The 18217-nt window shown below is 42.8% G+C and overlaps 1 protein-coding gene across 1 annotated transcript in view; it reads left to right on the plus strand.

The window, feature by feature from the left end:
- CNTNAP2 (contactin associated protein 2) overlaps positions 1–17199 on the plus strand; it is a 2342027-nt gene extending 2324828 nt beyond the window's left edge. Inside the window, exons 24-25 of the mRNA XM_042248972.2 lie at positions 7401–7481; positions 12010–17199. Coding sequence (XP_042104906.1) covers positions 7401–7481; positions 12010–12209 — 281 coding nt within the window. The 3' untranslated portion in view covers positions 12210–17199. The remainder of the gene's footprint in view (positions 1–7400; positions 7482–12009) is intronic.
- The last annotated feature ends 1018 nt before the right edge of the window (positions 17200–18217 follow it).

The following is an 18217-nucleotide window of genomic DNA, read 5'->3' on the forward strand; positions in this document are numbered from 1 at the left end:
TACCTCGTTTATATTCTGTATTTTTTGGGAAGCTTCACTGGCCCTTTTTCTCCCTACCTACTCAAATGAGACAAGCGAGAAATTAGAGGCTAAAGAATTCAAATCTCTTTTCAATATTCTGTTCTTACAACTGTCTTTTAAAACAGCTTATTGTGCTTAAGTACCTGGCTTGAAACATCCTCTCTTAATTTTTCACATTCTATAAAAGCAATCAAAATTATAGTCGGACAGTAATGTTTTAAAGCACAGTTAGTGCTATTCATGATTTCCCAAGTGTTGCTGTAAGGGTGCTAACCATACTCGCTGTGCGTTTAGGTCCATGATGGAATTGTATCTGGGGTACTGGCTCTCTGTTCCTCTTACGATGTTGGTTCAGAGCTCTTAGTTTATCACACTGCTCAGCTGATGCTGTCATTACGTGGAATTATCTTTGTCAGAGAAAAGGCCTCGCACACTCACTTTCGCAGCCAGACAAGTGCAATCAGAAGTTTTTCGACATCTTTGGCCTCACCAGACAGCCCACCAACCACAGAGAAACCACTGGGCTGAGCTAGTTGGCCACCTTGATGACAGTGATGAGTTGATAGAGCCAGGCCAGCCCCCTGCTTCTCATCACAGACAATTCAGCTTATTTCCTTGCAAGTGGCTTCTGGAGCCAGTTTCTTGGGTTCAGACCTTGGTTCCACCACTTCTTTTTCGTGGGACCCTAGCCAAGTTTTTAGCCTCCAAAATGGGATGCAAACCCCAGCCTCACAAGTTTCACAGGAGGATGAAATGAGCTAATCCATAAAAAGGACTTAAAACAGGGCCTGACGTGTAGGAAATGCTATTGTTTCCTGAACAGCAGGCTCTCCAGGTCTGAATTTCACGTCAATTTACTTCTTGTGCCCCACAGTGAAAGGCAGTCCTAGGCTGACTCTACCACAGCGGGCCAACCAACCGCTTGCTCTTTGGGGCCCCAGAGAGTTTTATGTTTGAGGAGAGTGGATCCAAAAGATGAGTGATCTCACACAGTCCTAAAACTCAGAGCTTCAGGACACGTCGGTCACCTGTAAACCACCAGCATGATAGTTGGGGGCAGGGCTTTGTGGGGCCATGCCCCTCACCTGGTACAGGCACAAGGTGGGCTCAGAACCAGCACCCTCGCCCCGTGGATAGAGGGGGTGGGGCGTAGACTTTCACTTTCCTGATGAAGACTTCCTGGAACATAGCAAAGGGCAGGCAAGGGCCTTTAGAAATGGAATCAAACATTCCTGGTTTCTGTTCTTTCCGTGCAAGAAGGTGTGTTTTCACTCACCCAGTCCTAATTTCTGATCATTTTACATATTACAAGGAACAGCTCCCACTGGGCTGCCTCTTACAAAGTGTGTTTTTCCCTCCCTGCCCCCACTTGAAGTTGGGGGCCAGGGAAAGTGCTGAACTGTGAGCTGGTTTCCCTTCCCACACAGAAGACAGAGACAACAGCGACGGGAGGGAAGGCTGGCTGTGTGTGGAAGCGTCCATGTGACCGTGTCCGAGCGTGTTTCAGGGTGTGAGCCATCTCGGTGGGCTCTGCAGTCACAGCCAGGCTGGTTCACAAGCTCACCCATAGAGAAGGATCCCCTGTCACCAGTCCCTGCAGTGACATGTCTGCCTGTCCTCTGCTGAGGGAGGCGAGGAGAACAGGTCTCAGGGTGGGTCAAGGGGGAAACGTGGTCTGTCAACATAATGGGGATGACCAGACAAACAGGATGTGTGAGCCGGAAATGAGCAGAAACACGCTTCCATGAGATGCTAAACTGGAGTGGAACAGCGCCACACTTTGGTGTTTTCGTGTAGCGTGTCAACTGAAAAAACCACGCACAACCATGTTTTATGCGGTAGACATGCTGAGGACTTAAGTCAGGGAGGCAGACTCTCAGGTAGCTCTGAGGGACTGCTCCGAAAAGGTAAAGGAGGAGCCAGGATATATGGGAGTTTTTTGCAACCAAAACAAGCAGTTGGAACATCAAAAGATTACTATTCATTAAAGAAAAACCAGACATCTCAAGTTAATGAATTTAGCCATTTTTTATGTATAAGAAGATGCAAGAGTCTGGGTTGATGGAAATCATTCCTCCGATCTACATCCTCACTCTCTAGGGCCAGTATCCTGTTTCCTCCAGCCTGAATCCCCAGCACACAGAGTGCGCTGTGGGGGTGGGCGTGGGGGCTGCTGATGGCTTGATGGCCACAGCCTCCTTTGGCAGGTGAAATTCTTTGTCCACAAGTGTCATTTGGGGATCCAGGAGAAAAGTATATTGAATGTAGTGTTTGCCTGTTTGACACAAGTCTGGGCCTGAGACTAAATACCTAAAGTCTATTTTGAACCTGCTGCTGCTACTGCTGCTAAGTCGCTTCAGTCGTGTCCAACTCTGTGCGACCCCATAGGCAGCAGCCCACCAGGCTTCCCCGTCCCTGGGATTCTCCAGGCAAGAACACTGGAGTGGGTTGCCATTTCCTTCTCCAGTGCATGAAAGTGAAAAGTGAAAGTGAAGTCATGATGTTTCCCAAAATATGGATAGGTTCCTTGATACTCTAGCACCACGCAAATGGCTTTTGCAGCAAAATTGGATGGGGGTGGGAGGGCATAAAAATCGGTAGCAGAATGAGGTTTGTGGTTTGGCCTCATCGGTGTCTCTTGGCCTCTGTGTTCCTCTATGTGCATTTCTAAGAGGATGTTAGTACCCAGGGGAAAGAACAGTTACAATGAAATCATCTGAAATATATCTATCAAAGTAGCATATCAGTGTGCATGCCAGGATGAAATGGATTTGCCTCCAGGGAATAAGCGCTTACATGCATTCGGAGAAGCAAGCTCAAGTTATAAACAAAGCCATGAAAACAGGCATGCTCATGTGGACACAGGAGCCTGCCCTGGAATTTCATGAGGACTATTCTGGGACCTGGGGGTGGGGGGTTTCCACTGACTTTTTTCTGATAATAACCAGACTAGCAGACACAGACATTATTATTATACAGCTTTTCTGTATTCAATATGTTCCTTTCCTCTGTTGGGAAGAGTAAGGATGGTGCTTTGCTTTAAGGGTGGAATTGAGTCTAGGCAGCTGACTTCCAAAATTGTACCTGCATGGGAGACTTTATTGGCTCCCCTAAGTGCCTCAGATGGTAAAAGAATCTGCCCAAAATATGGGAGACCCAGGTGCAATCCCTGGATTTAGAAGATCCCCTGGAGAAGGAAATAGCAACCCACTCCAGTATTCTTGCCTAGAGAATTCCATAGACAGAGGAGCCTGGAGGGCTATAGTCTTTTTTCACAAAAATGTTTGCATACCTCTTAATGGACTGATTTTAATTATACCAGTCAGTCCAGCTCAGGTGCTCAGTTGTGTCCAGCTCTTTGTGACCCCATGGACTGCAGCAATCCAGGCTTCCCTGTATTTCACCAACTCCCAGAGCTGCTCAAACTCATGTCCATGATGCCAGTTCTTCAGATCAGGCGGCCAAAATATTGGAGTTTCAGCTTCAGCATCAGTACTTCCAATGAATATTCAGGACTGATTTCCTTTAGGATGGACTGGTTGGATCTCCTTGCAGTTCAAGGGACTCTCAAGAGTATTCTCCAACACCACAGTTCAAAAGCATCAATTCTTTGGCACTCAGCTTTCTTTATAGTCCAACTCTCATATCCATACATGACCACTGGAAAAACCATAGCTCTGACTAGATGAACCTTTATTGGCAAAGTAATGTCTCTGGTTTTTAATATGCTGTCTATGTTGGTCATAGCTTTTCTTCCAAAGAGCAAGCATCTTTTAATTTGATGGCTGCAATCACAATCTGCAGTGATTTTGGAGCCCAAGAAAATAAAGTTTCTCACTGTTTCCATTGTTTCCCCATCTATTTGCCATGAAGTGATGGGACCAGATACCATGATCTTCATTTTTTAAATGTTGGATTTTAAGCCAGCTCATTCACTTTCCTCTTTCACTTTCCTCAAGAGGCTCTTTAGTTCCTCTTCACTTTCTGCCATAAGGGTGGTATCATCTGCATATCTGAGGTTATTGATATTTCTCCCAGAAATCTTGATTCCAGCTTGTGCTTCATCTAGCCCAGCATTTCTCATGATGTACTCTGCATAGAAGTTAAATAAGCAGGGTGACAATATACAGCCTTGACGTACTCCTTTCCCAATTTGGAACCAGTCTTCTTGTTCCATGTCTGGTTCTAACTGTTGCTTTTTGACCTGCATACAGATTCCTCAGGAGGCAGGTAAGGTGGTCTGGTATTCCCATCTCTTTCATAATTTTCCACAGTGTGTTGTGATCTACACAGTCAAAGACTTTGGTATGATCAATAAAGCAAAAGTAGTTGTTTTTCTGGTATTCTCTTGCTTTTTCAATGATCCAGTGGATGTTGGCAGTTTGATCTAATTAGCTCTGCTACTTGTCATTGGGACTGCAAGTATAACTAAGATTGGCCCCTGCCATTAAGAAGATGAATGCCATGTATGGAGTGACAAGAATTAAGATGACAGCCATTGAAAAGAGGGCAGATGGTTCATCTGGAGTGGCTCAGAATGGTTTCAGGAAAGTGGTAAGATTTAAGAGACAAAGAGAAGAAAGACAACCAGGTGTCCTGACAGAGCATGTCACATGGAGGAGCAAAGACAAATCCCCCTGAAGCACCAGAAATCCATGTGCTTGGAAGGGTGAGTGGGAAAAGTGATTCAATGAGGGAAGAAGCAGAAGAAGCTCAAGGGAAACCTTCCGCCCAATGTCAAGGAGTTCAAGTCATATCCGTACCTTTCCCTACTGTTTATGTCAGTAACTTCAAGAGAACCAGTGGAGAAGGAAATGGCCTCCCACTCCAGTGTTCTTGCCTGGAGAATCCCATGGACAGAGGAGCCTGGTGGGCTACAGTCCCTGGGGTCGGAAAGAGTCGGACACCACTGAGCGACAACAGCCCAGGAGAACCAGAGAGGTTGTCAGGGTGTCTAAGCATCTGTGTCTTTCTGCAGTTCTGTGGCCAAGGGTGCAAAGCTCTCTGTGGGCAGGAACTATGCTGTGTTCCACCATCCGTGTTACCTGAAGCGGAAGAGCAAATGGTCTTGTAGTATCGTGAATACCACCCAATAGAATAATGACAGAGTTGACGCTGTAATTTTTTGTTATTAAGTACCTTTTGAAGCTGTGTATTTTTTTAGTGGTCAGGAGGCTTCTGTGTTTATCAAAAGGAGAGGAGAAACATGACACTCACAGGCTGCTCGAATGCCTGGTAGACGTCGCCACCTGGGTGTTCTGTAGGCGCTTCAAGTCAGTGTGTCCAAACAAAATAAGTCTTTCTACCTAACATCCTAAAAATAGTTCTTCCTTCCATGGGTCCTACCTGAGCTGAACTGTCAGAGAGCTGGGGTTTTCTCAACAGCTGACCTGTCTGTGTCGTCCTAGCCCTTGAAAGGTAATATAGGAAAGATGATCGACTTTGGAATTAATGCTGCCTGGGTGATAATCCCAGTTAGGCCATTTACAAGCTATTAAGCTTTTGACTTTTTAGAAGGACACGGACCAAACAGTGTTCAGAGAAGGGTAAATACAACGTCAGAAGACCTCGGGACTATGCCCAAGATGAGCAGTGAAATTTCAGGCCTTTTTCTTGAAAAGCACCACTCATTTCTTTGAAGGGTGGTTGACCTCAGGGAATATGTGTATTGATAACCAAATCTTACTGTGTGCATTGACTGTGTGAGTTACAACATGGAAGCTGCACTGCCATTTCAGGCAAGTCACTATACATAGACAGGGTCATAACTAAAATCCCATCCATGCTTCAGGTCAGTATTTGGACTATATAAACCAAATTCTTCAGTGAGGCATGAAAAGTTCTCATTAGTAACAATTTTCATCTTTTTTACTCTTTGCTGTATATCCCCAGCACTTAGACTGGCAGCTGACACGTGGTAGGCATGCTGCAAAGATTTGCTGAAATAGGTTCAGAAACAGAAAAGTTATCAGGCAGTTACTATTCTTCCCAACACTTAGGAGATATTATCCCCTAACAAATTCCTGAAGCGTACAGTATTTTACTAGAGCCACGTAAGATACTTGTTTAAATAAATGATTCCTTTTTAAAACAAAAACACTAATTCAAAAAGATGCATACACCCCAGCGTCTTATGGCAGTATTATTTACAATAGCCAAGATATGGAGGCAGCCTAAGTGTCCAGGCACAGAGGACTAAAGAAGATGTAGTCCAGCTGTACGATGGAATACTACTCAGCCATAAAAAAGAATGAAAATTTGCCATTTGCAGCAACATTGGTGGACTTGAAAGGTACTATGCTAAGTGAAGTAAGTTAGAGAAAGGCAAAGACTGTATGATGTCACTTATACATGGAACCTAAAGAACCCAACAAACTAGTGAATATGACAAAAAAGCAGACTCACAAATGTGTAGAACAAACTAGTGGTTACTAGTGGGAAGAGGGCATGAGGGGAGGGGCGGTACAAGCGTAGTGTCAAGAGGTATGAACTATTATGTATAAATATTACATATAAAACTACAAGGATAGACTGTACAACATAGGCAATATATCCAATAGTTTATAATAACTATAAATGGAATATAGCCTTTAAACCTTGTGAATCACTATATGGTACACCTGTAGCATATAATATTATATGTTGCTCAGTTGGTAAAGAATCTGCCTGCAATGCAGGAGACCCTGGTTCAGTTCCTGGGATGGGAAGATCCCCTAGAGAAGGGATATGCTACCCACTCCAGTATTCTTGGGCTTCCCTGTGGCTCAGCTGGTAAAGAATCAGCCTGCAGTGTGGGAGACCTGGGTTTGATTCCTGGGTTGGGAAGATCCCCTAGAAAAAGGAAAGGCTACCCATTCCAGTATTCTGGACTGAAGAATTCCATGAACTGTATAGTCCATGGGGTCACAAAGAGTCGGACCGAACTGAGCGACTTTCACTTTGATACTTCAAATTTTTTTAATTTTTAGCAATTAAAACTAATACTGTAAGTTCTAAAAAGCTCATCAGCAAACATACCCAACTCCATCAGTTGTGAAAGGGATCAAAGTGGCTGGGAGGCAGATTTCAGCCAAACTTAAGAAGAAGTATTCTCAACTTGTCTATCAGTGGAACCAACAACCGACAGTCCTGCTCAGGTTGTTCTAAAAATTTTAATATTCCTCCCAAGGAGATATGGTGCTCATCTGGGCCTTGTATAAAGGAAAATAGCAGGCATTGAGGTGGCTGTGATTCTTGTGGGCAACAATAGCAAAATGGGTTTAAATGAAACAGAGGTCTCATTTGGGAAAACAGGCAGTGTTGAAGGATTTTATGAAAAAATTGATATCAGATTATCCGGGATAAATGATATACATGACTTTTTATCTCTTCCTCTACAGCCAGTGCTGATTTTCCATATAACCCAGGACAAGGCCAGGCCATAAGAAATGGAGTCAACAGAAACTCGGCCATCATCGGAGGTAGGTGACGCACAGGACAGGCGCTTCCTCACTTGTGGGGAGTAGTCATTTTCAATAAAGCATTGTCTAGAGGAAAAGGAGTCATCTAGACTTGTACTTTATTTATTTTGCTGTTTAAATATGGCTGAAGACTGAGAAGTACAGATGTGGAGAAACTGGTAAATGTAACCTGGCTCTTTCTTAATGCTGACTTATTATTTTAAAAAAGGAAAAGAACAGTAGTAGGAAGCTAGCCAGCATCTGAAAACACAAGCAGGCTGTCACAGCAGCCTGACAGGGCAACAGCCAGGACATCTGTTTATGCCCTCATTATCCTCTTGCATCCCAAATGATCCAGAGTAGCTTGCTACAAAAATGGGAAGGACTATGCCAGTCTGGTTTCAGTTATCTTAATAAAAATTATCAGACCATTAATAAGCCAGAGTATCTGAATATTCCAGGCTTTTCTTCCCACCATGGAAACCTGTATAATAGTTTGACTCTCCTAGTATAGTTCCTCGTGTTTGGATCAGTAAATATCACCTGTTGCCTTCTTCTCTCTCTGCTTCTTCCGCCTTATTTTATAAAGATGTTTCCTGTCTCTCTGAGGACAGCTAATACTGTTAAGCATATGAAGGATTTTAAACTCAGCCAATCAGCTCAGCTAGTCAGTAGGTTTATTTTCCACAGGAAGAAAGTGGACACCTATATATATGTGATTATTAAATTACAGGGCTTCCCTTCATACGGTAAAGCGTCTGTCTGTAATGCAGGAGATCGATCCCTGGGTTGGGACAATCCCCTGGAGAGGGAAATGGCAGCCCACTCCAGTATTCTGGCCTGGAGAATCCCCATACACTCCGAGCATGTGTGCGGGCATGCTCAGTTGCTTCACTCGTGTCCAACTCTCTGCGACCCTATGGGTTGCAGCCTACCATTCTCCTCTGTCTGTGGGATTCTCCAGGCAAGAATACTGGAGTGGGTTGCCATTTCCTCCTCCAGGGGATCTTCTCAATCCTGGGATCGAACCTGCATCTCCTGTGTCTCCTGCATTGCAGGCAGATTCTTTACCCACTGAGCCGCCTGGAAGCCCAAATACATTTAGAAATGGTGCTTAAATCACATTGTTCAGAGTTCTGGTATAATCCTTATCCTTGTTATTTTGCTTTTTTAATATCAACTTTATTGAAGCATAATATGCACTTATCTAAATGCAACACGTTATGACTTTTGACAAACACATATGCCTATAGTGTTAGTCGCTCAGTCGTGTCTGACTGTTTGCAACCCCTTGAAGTGCAGCCCACCAGGCTCCTCTGTCCATGGAATTCTCCAGGCAAGAATACCGGAGCAAGTTGCCATTTCCTTCTCCAACATTCCTATAACCACAGCCACAATCAAGACACAGAACACTTCCATCCACTAAAAGTTCTCTCATACCCCTTTGTAATTCGCCCCTCCCCCACTCCGCTTGCCTTTGCCACATGGATTTCTTTTGCCTCTTTTTAGGGTTTCACAGAAATGGAATCACATAGTATGTAATTTGTTGTGCCTTCTTTCCCTCAACGTGTTTTTGAGAATCTGTTGACATTGTTGTATTACCAACGGTCTATTTATTTTTACTGCCAAGTTGTATTCCTTTGTATGAATGAAGGAGAGTTTGCTTTACCTACTCCCCTGCTGATAGATGTTTGGTTTGTTTCCAGGCTTGGGCTGTTTGGACAAAAGCTGCTATGAATATTCTTGTCCAAGTTCGGGCCTTTGTAAACAAAAGTTTTAGTTTCTCTGGTAATTCCTAGGAGTATAATTGCTGGGTTATTGTAGATATTTAACTTTACAGGAAATTGCCATATAGTTTTCCAAAATGGTTGAACCATTTTATGCTTCCATAAGCAATATCTGAGAGGTCAAATTGCTTCACAATCTTGCCAACACTTGGTACTGTCACTCTTTGTAGCCATCTCGTTGATGAGTGGTGGTAACTCACTGCGCCCTGTTTGTTTTTAACAGTCTCTTTCTGTTTATAGTATCTTTTTGGTTTTAATTTTATTTATTTATGGCTGTGCTGGGTCTTCTTGCTGCACAGGCTTTTCTCTAGTTGCAGTGGGGGTGGGGGGCTACTCTCTAGCTGCAGTGCACAGGTTTCTCATTGTGGCAGCTTATCTCGTTGTAGAACACAGGCTCTAGGGGCCCCAGGCTTCAGCAGTTGTGGCACGTGGGCTCAGTAGTTGTAGCCCCCAGGCTCTAGAGCACAGGCTCAGTGGTCGTGGCACACGGGCCTAGTTGCTCCACAGCAAAAGGGATCTTCCTGGCCTAGGGATCAAACCTGTGTCTCTTGCATTGGCAAGTGGATTCTCCACCACTGAGCCGCCAGGAAAGCCCCCTCACTGAGGTTTTAATGTGCAACTATATGATGACTTAATGAGCATCTTTTTCCATGCTTACCACTGTTTGCAAATCTTTTGTGAAGTGTCTATTTAAATCTTTCTCCTCTTTTAATTGGATTGTTTGACTTCTTTCTACTAAATTGTAAGAGTTCTTCTTGCATTCTCATTGTTTCATTTTTTTAGTGGTATTTTTTGAAAAGCAGATTTTAATTTTTCTAAAGTCCAACTTTCTAACCTTTTTACAGTTTGTGATATTTTTTAATCCTTTCTAAAAATCTGCCAACCCCAAGGTTGTAAAGATTTTCTCCTGTTTTCTCCCAGAAGTTTTATAGCTTTTGTTATTAATTATTCAGTCTATAATCACTTTGAGGGGCTTCCCTGGTGGCTCAGATGGTAAAGAATCTGCCTGCAATGTGGGAGACCCAGGTTTGATCCCTGGGTTGGGAAGATCACCTGGAAAAGGAAATGGCAACCCACTCCAGTATTCTTGCCTGGAGAATCCCCATGGACAGAGGAGCCTGGTGGCCTAGAGCCTGTGGGGTCACAAATAGTTGGACACAGCTGAGCGGCTAACACATACACATAGTCACTTTGAGTTAATACCTGTATATAGTATGAGATAAAAGTCAAAAATCATCATTTGCCAAACAAATATCTAGTTATTCTGAGATCATTTGTTGAAAAGAGTATTTTTTTCCAAGTTAATTTCCATGTTAGTTTTGTCAAAAATCAATTGTCTATATATTTGTATGTCTTTTTTTCTGGACTCTTTTGTTTTGTTGATTTATATATCTTTCTTTGACCAATATTACTCTTACTTTATTATTGTATCTTTAAAGTAAGTCTTGAAATAAGCAATATAAGTTCTACAATCATTTTTTTTTTAACTATTCTGACTGTTCTGGGTCCTTTGCATTGCCATATAAAATTTAGAATCAGCTTATACATTTCTACAAAAAAATTGCTATTATTTTAATTGAATTGCATTAAATCTATGAATGAACAGCTTAACAATATTGACATTGAAATATGGTATATGCATCCATTTATTTAGGTCTTTAGTTTTTCTCAGCAAGGTTTTATGATTTTCAGTGTACAGTCTTGAACAGCTATGTTCAGTTCATTCTATTATAAGTGGCACTATTTTATTACTTTCATTTCCAAGTATTTCTTTCTTTTTTTTTTCTTTTTTTTCCCAAGTATTTCTTGCTAATATATAAAAATATAAATTTCCCCTTGCTAAATTTACTGTGAGTTCCAGCAACATTTTTTTGTCTATTCTTTAGTATTTTCTACATAGACAATCCTGTCATCTGAGAATAGAGTTCTCCTTCTCAATCAGTACACTTTTTGTTTCTTTTTATTTTATTCAACTGTCTAGAACTTTTAGTACAGTCATGAGTTAAGGGGATGAGAGTTGACACTCTTGCATTTTTCCATATTTCAGGAGGAATGTGTTTAATCTTTCACTATTAAGTGCAATATTAGCTGCAGATTTCTCAAAGATGCCCTTTTTCAAGGTTGAAAGTTTCTATTGATAGTTTCCTGAGAGGCTTCATGATAAATGGGTGTTGAAATTTCTCACATTTCTTTTTTAGTCATGTGCATTTATTGATAAAGGTTTTTAAATTACATTCCTTTATTTTTAAATGTTAACTCAACCATTACATTCCTAGAATTAACACCATTTTTGTTATAATCTGTTCCCCTTTACATATTGCTGGGTTTGATTTGCTACCATTTTATTTAGGAGAGACACTGCTCCCTCATTTTCTTGTCGTGTGTTTGTCTGGTAATGGTGTCAGGATAATTCTGGCCTCCTAAAACGAGTTGAGTGGTATATCCGGCTCCTCTAAGACAGACGTGTAGGGCTAGTGTTACTTCCTTAGGTCAAGCTCGTTAACTGTTTTTGAGGTCTTCTGAAGGCTTCCTGGTTTTCTGTTTCGTCGTCCTGTCAACCCCTGGGAGGAAAGTGTTGACATCTCCAGATGTAACTGTGGAGGCCGGCCTCCTTCCCCGCCCGGTGCTGCTGGTGGCGTTGTCGGGAGTTCCGTGTTTCCTGAAGGAGAGGCTCCTGGAGGGAGCCGTGCTGAAGAGGCGCGGGGTGCTGGCGGGCTCCTCGGCCGCGTCTAACCTCTCGCCCCTCTGTCTGTGTCCCCCAGGGGTCATCGCCGTGGTGATCTTCACCATCCTCTGCACCTTGGTCTTCCTCATTCGCTACATGTTCCGTCACAAGGGCACCTACCACACCAACGAGGCGAAGGGCGCGGAGTCGGCCGAGAGCGCCGACGCCGCCATCATGAACAACGACCCCAACTTCACAGAGACCATCGACGAGAGCAAAAAGGAATGGCTCATCTGAGCGGCGGCTCTTTGGCTCCGGGAAGTGGGGGGCGAGGGAGGGGGGAGCGTGGGCAGGGAGGAGGGCGCGGGACGGAAGCACCCGACTTCAGACCCCTGAGCACACCCTTCAGATATCAGCACAAGCCGGGGGAGGCAAGCGACGGCAAACTCCTGGAGACTGATGGCCACAAAAAAAAAAAAAAAAAAACTTTTTGATATTTCTTTATAGCTGAGTTTCCCCTTCTGTATCAAAACAAAAATAATACAAAAACTGCTTTTAGAGTTGAAGCGATGGTCAACATTTGTAGGTACTATCTGTCGAATATTTTGTGTGTGTTTAGAGAGGTGTTCTGAAAACCCACAGGAACAGGGCCCGTTTTCTACGATTTTCAGCGCCCTTAGAACGTGGATATTTTTCCTGGAGAAAAGTTGATGCACATGTACACGGCCTCCCGCGTTTTCCTCTTTTTACATAGAGTCAGCCTCTAATGGGCTGTGGTAGTAACTAGTTCGTGTTCATAAGATATTTCTCTGGTGTCCTGTGAATTGGAAAAGGAAAGGAAAGGACAGAGGGAAGCTGTGATTTAGCAGTTTTCAGAGAGACCTCAGTGTGTGCCGGTTCTCTGAGAGTTCCCACTGGAGGCAGAGGGGTGCGGTCCCTCCTGTGCAAGGACCATCAGTACAACCCAGAGAAGCTCTCAGACCCAGGGGAAGCAGCCCCCTGTTGGATCGCTGGTTTTACTTTGGATCAGATTCTGCTCGATTGCACCGCTCCACGTCTGTAGTCTTATAACTATCCGGTGTCTATAACTGTCAGCTGTAATACCTGGTGATCAGCCAAGACAAAAGGTTTTCCCTCTGCTTTACCTACAAGATACTGGGTTAGACTGTATGTGTGTGTAAGCGCCACGGTGAGGAATTAGAGCCAGATGTTGAGATGTGTTGGCTCTGTGTCTTTTATAGTTGGTAGCAGGAGTGTGGACACTTCTTAGAGAATGCGCAAGTTAGGTTGCTCTTCTTATTTTGCTCTATCTGGTCTTTATGCGCCTGTGACAAGATCCTAGCAGACAGGGTCCTCTGAATGGACGGACCAAAATAAAGCCTAGCTGTGATTGCGATTGTTATTGCTATTATTCTGGAATCATGTGGAAAATCCTGCCCTATTCTAACTGATCTACTCCATGTATTATTCCATCCTAAATAGACGCACGGCCGTGATTCAGGGACTTTCTTTGGCAGATAACATCTGAAGCTCAGGTTCATCACAACCTGGGAACTGACCGTTGCTTCTCAGAGAATGGACATGTCTGGTCAACCAGACCTCAGTTTATTCAGGAGCCTTGATCAACTAATTCCGGCAAGGAACTATTTAAAACTAATTGACTGTTTCTGTAGACCAGTGGGACAACATTCCTATTGAAGCATCCAAAAAATAATTTCATGTATTTATTTTACAAGAAGATTACACAAAAGTTATTTCTAGAATGATTTAACATTTATGATCATTACAGTTCAGGCTGTTAAGACTTAATGAGGATGTTAAAATTTTCTTAGACTCCAACATTTTGAGGCATTAAATAACACTCTTTTCTTTCTCCTCCTAGAAGGAGGTAAGATGAGGTTAAAATGGTACTGTTGGTCAGGTGGCCTGCCTTGAGAAAATGGAAATTCTAGTTTGTTTGGGTTATGTATTCAAGACACTTCGGAATAGCTAACTTATTGGAGGATCTCAGGTTCTGGAGTGATGGGACGTGTTATCCTCACTGCACCTGGCCCCAGTGCCTGGCACATTCCCAAGGAGACAGAGGGCCAGTTAATCCACTCTTAAGTCGAGGTCACAGAACAAAAGAATATTACTGCCCTTTTACAGTTGCTGGCCTCAAGCAGGAGCATAACACCCTTTATTTAAAACAGTCTTGATCATTCTTCCCTAAAATGCGTTTAACATGAAAAGCATTCACTGTAACTAAATAATTAGAACAATGTGACATTTATGAGGACATATTGAAAACAAACATTATTAATTTGACCAAGATGACTCCCATTAAGGATTCTTTTCTATATTGTCAAATTGAACAAGCAAACTTTAAACTTTATGTTTTAAAATGTTTCTGATTTCTTAAAACCTATTTGACAGGTATCACTTTTACACTTGACAAATAACACCAGATGGAAATTTGTTATTTATTCTGTTTCCCATGATAGTTCTATTCTACATACATTGAGCACTTTCCCTTTCTTTCCAAAATTATTAAGAAATTAAAACAATCAAACATAGCCCCTTCAACTAAAATGTTCCTACCCTTTCTCTTCTCTATCTTTTCTTGTTCCTGTCACAGAAAAGTGTAAAATAAAACCTAACACTTCTCCCCACATTTTCTAATGTAGGGCACCAGGATGGCTGCAGGGGTCAGTGTTCCTCCCATCTCAGCATCATTTGAGATGGTCTCTGCCCTGAAGGGGGCAGTAGCCCAGCCAGTGGACAGGACAAGGACACAGCACTGTGGATAAGGTATTAAGTAGTGAAGTAATGTGCCAAACGCGTGCTGGACGTCTCCTCTATGGGACTGCAGTCTTCACCCAGATCCCTGACTCTATCTGCGAAGGCCACATGTAGTACCTTCTAAATGCTAAATAATTTTGTTTACGTGCACAAAAGGATGCTGCCCTCTTCTTTCCAGGCGGCCATGACATTACGACCCAAGCTCAGTGCCCAGCCTTGCTTTGTCAATCATATCCGGCCAAAGCTGATCCCAACAGCTCACCAGTAGAGCACTAAGAGGCTAGTGGTAACTCTTTCAGTGATACCCAGAATAAAACAAGAAAGTTTCCTTTAAATAAGAGGGTTTTTTAGAAGTTTCAGGGGAAGCTGATAATTGATTCTGGATTGTTCGTGCAGGAAACATCTGTGTACAAACCAAGCATCTCTGTTTTGAGTTGCTAGGACTGAGACTTTGAATGAATGCAAAATCAGTGCCAGTCTGAGCTCTCAGCGTATTCCCTTGAGCTCAAGGAAGCTAGCTCGGGAGGTAAGAAGTTATATTCTTCAGCTCTTCTCTGGCCCTTCTTAGCATAAAAGACAACATTTCCCCTTGTGGCTTTCAAGCAACTGCTCGAAAAAAAAGAGAGAGACCTGTTGCGTGGGAGTTTTTGTTAAGCTGAAGACAAGAGTTTGAGAGTTTTTGTTGGAAAATTCCCTGTTGCCCTGCGTTTGACCAGCAAGCATCCTTTACTTACAGGAGCAGGATTTCTGAGGCTCGGAAAAGAAAATGCTGTGAGCCCAAAAGTAGATTTCATGTTGTTGTTGAACATCTGTGTGGCAGCCACTAGATGGCGCTGAGAGTTGGGCACAACAACACAAACAGTAGTAACTTCCAAAGGAAAAGCACATGTCCCTGTTGGGAAAATGCAGTGTCAGTGTGAAACTTTTACTTCCTTCTCCATCTGTTGTTTTCTCTTCTCCCATGTGTTCTTTTTCACTTTCTCCTTTCTCTTATGGTGTAAACGTTTTCATGGTCCCTTAACATCTCACATCTCCAAATGATCAGTACCTGATTGGAAGCTTACTAATTTTTTTCCTCCTTTTCACCATCCTGCCCAAGCAGTTTTCAAAGAGAAAAGCAACAATTGTTCAACTGAATTCCAATGAGCCAGCCAAAAATAGGTCAAAATTGCTAGTCCTGATAGAACCGCCTCATGTGGAACAAACAGTGTGCCCAACTGATTTGGGCTGAAGACCAGTGGATGGCATTTTTAAAATGATGTTTTGGTGAGAGTGATCCTGAGAGTCAGCTGATGGAGTGCAAGCCCTTTTCTCTCTCTGGCATGCTCTGTGACCTCAGCCAAGTGGCTGACCCTCTCTGTTCCTCTTTGCCTTGTATGTAAGATAGAGCTGTTTTTTATCTGCTTCATAACACAATGGGGAGTGCCATGGATCCTTGGCTGCAGATACTTTGAAACCCAAACATAAAGGCCAAGTCAGTGGACCTACTGAAAGTCTTACTTTCCAGCTTGTGGTTGTAAGTCATCTCAAAAGAAACAAGCAGTCAAGTCCAAGAATGTGGAAACATGAGGCATTGTTGTACAACTATTAGATTCAGAGTCAGGGAGACTGCCAGGGAGCTTTTCTGTCAACATCAGGAGATGCAACACAGCCAAGGGCCAGAAAAATCAGAACTCCTGTGTATAAAGCCCCAAGTTCCCACCTAGGTGTGATGTGACTTGCAGCTTACCACGCCCCAGTGTGATTGAAATGGCTTAGAAATAAGAAACATGAACAGCTAATGTGACTGTTTCACATACCCCAGTGGCTCTCTGCCTAAACTGCACACACCCTGCATGACGGAAACTTTAAATTTATCTCACAGCAGTATTCTTTTTTTTATATATACAACTGATATGTGCAGCTCATGGTCAATAAAATAGGGAAACCATGTTGAAAAGTTGGTTACCTCCCATGAAGCAAAGACTAGATGAAGGTAATGAAGATACCTGGGCACATGGATATTAATACTCACCAGGCACTTATGAGTTTATTTTCCAGATGAAAACGTGCTTTAAGAGCCCATCTACTTAGATGGGCTGCACCATTTTCTGAGTCTCAGTTTATTTACAGCAAGTGCTGGATTTTGAGATGGTTCTAGAAACATGGAGATTCCTCCCATCTTGTAGGCCAAGAAACAGTTCTCAATGTCACTTATTCTAAGTTTTGTTTTGTTGGGTATTTGGGTTTTTGTTTTTTTTTCAGTGAACATGATGAACTGCAGAGGTTGAAGTTGTGAAAAGGCTGGGCTAATATTCTCTCTGTAAAGTCAATTAGGCTTTCTATCCCTGTGAAATAACCAGGAAATTTCACTCTCTAAAAGCAACAGCATGTAAACTAGAATGAAAGAAGGAAATTATGTATGTATGCCTACTCTTCTTTGTGAATGTCTTTCATTTAACTGAAATTATATTAGAAACCAGATTGATAAATAAAAAAGTCCAAAATAGTTTTAATTATCCTTAAAGCGATTCTTTGTGTTTTGTTCTACTTGTTTTACTTAGAAGCTCTTTTCAGCCTTTCAGCAAAGAAAGTTCCAGGCACTGAACTACACATCTCTTTGGAAGGTAATCTTTCTAAAAGCAGTGCAGTTGAGACCAAAGTCAGGTCTCAAACAGATGCAGCCTTCCTTAACTTCCATTGGCTGTGAACTCCTCCCCCACTGCCCATTTTTCTTAAAAGGAGCTTAGTACATATTGGCTTCATGTTTTGGATTAATTTACACAGCTTGGTTAAATGTGGTTAGAGTTACATGGTGTCCAGAATATATTCCGAGCCTAGTTTGAGATGAGGGCGTAATGCCGGATAATGGATAAATGGATCTCAGCCAGTGAGCTCGGTAACAGGGATTTACAATGTCTGGAGGCGTAGATGGTTCTAAATGCACTTGTACATTAAGAGCTGCGGTTCTTATTATTCACATTGCCTAGTCTTCACTTACCATTGGGAAGCCATTTCCTGCTGATCAATGTTCAGTGAAGCCTTGAAATGGACACCAAAGACATGTGAAATCCAGTTAAAAGCCCAGCCTCTCTGTGCTTCAGCAATTCCCAAGGCCAATCAATAGCAATAACTCTGAGGTCCATTTAGAAGGTGCGGCGTGCTGAGGTTCTGTGTCATGATTCCACTTTGGGAGTGTAATCCAACAGGTGCAGGAGAATGTCAGAAAGTCCCCCGAGAAAATCGGTACTTGTAAAAGTTCATAACAAACGGATTTTAAAAAGAATGAGCCGACCCATTCAGGATTTACCATCAGCAGCAAGGGCATCTGAGAACCACCTGCCTCTTCCCTCACCCAGTCCCTCTGCCGTTAGCCGTGAGGACAGCGAGGTTGCTAAGTCCAGAAAGACGGTGACTTTATTTTGCAAAACGCAGTATCTGTTCAATGAACAGGAAGTAGAGAAGCTGAGGAGAGAGTATTAGGGACAAATGTATGCAGAGAGGTAATTAAAGAAACACCCAGTTTTTCTCTTTGTCGGTGATGA

The sequence above is a fragment of the Ovis aries genome, chromosome 4 (assembly GCF_016772045.2).
Source record: "Ovis aries strain OAR_USU_Benz2616 breed Rambouillet chromosome 4, ARS-UI_Ramb_v3.0, whole genome shotgun sequence".
Lineage (NCBI taxonomy): Eukaryota > Metazoa > Chordata > Mammalia > Artiodactyla > Bovidae > Ovis > Ovis aries.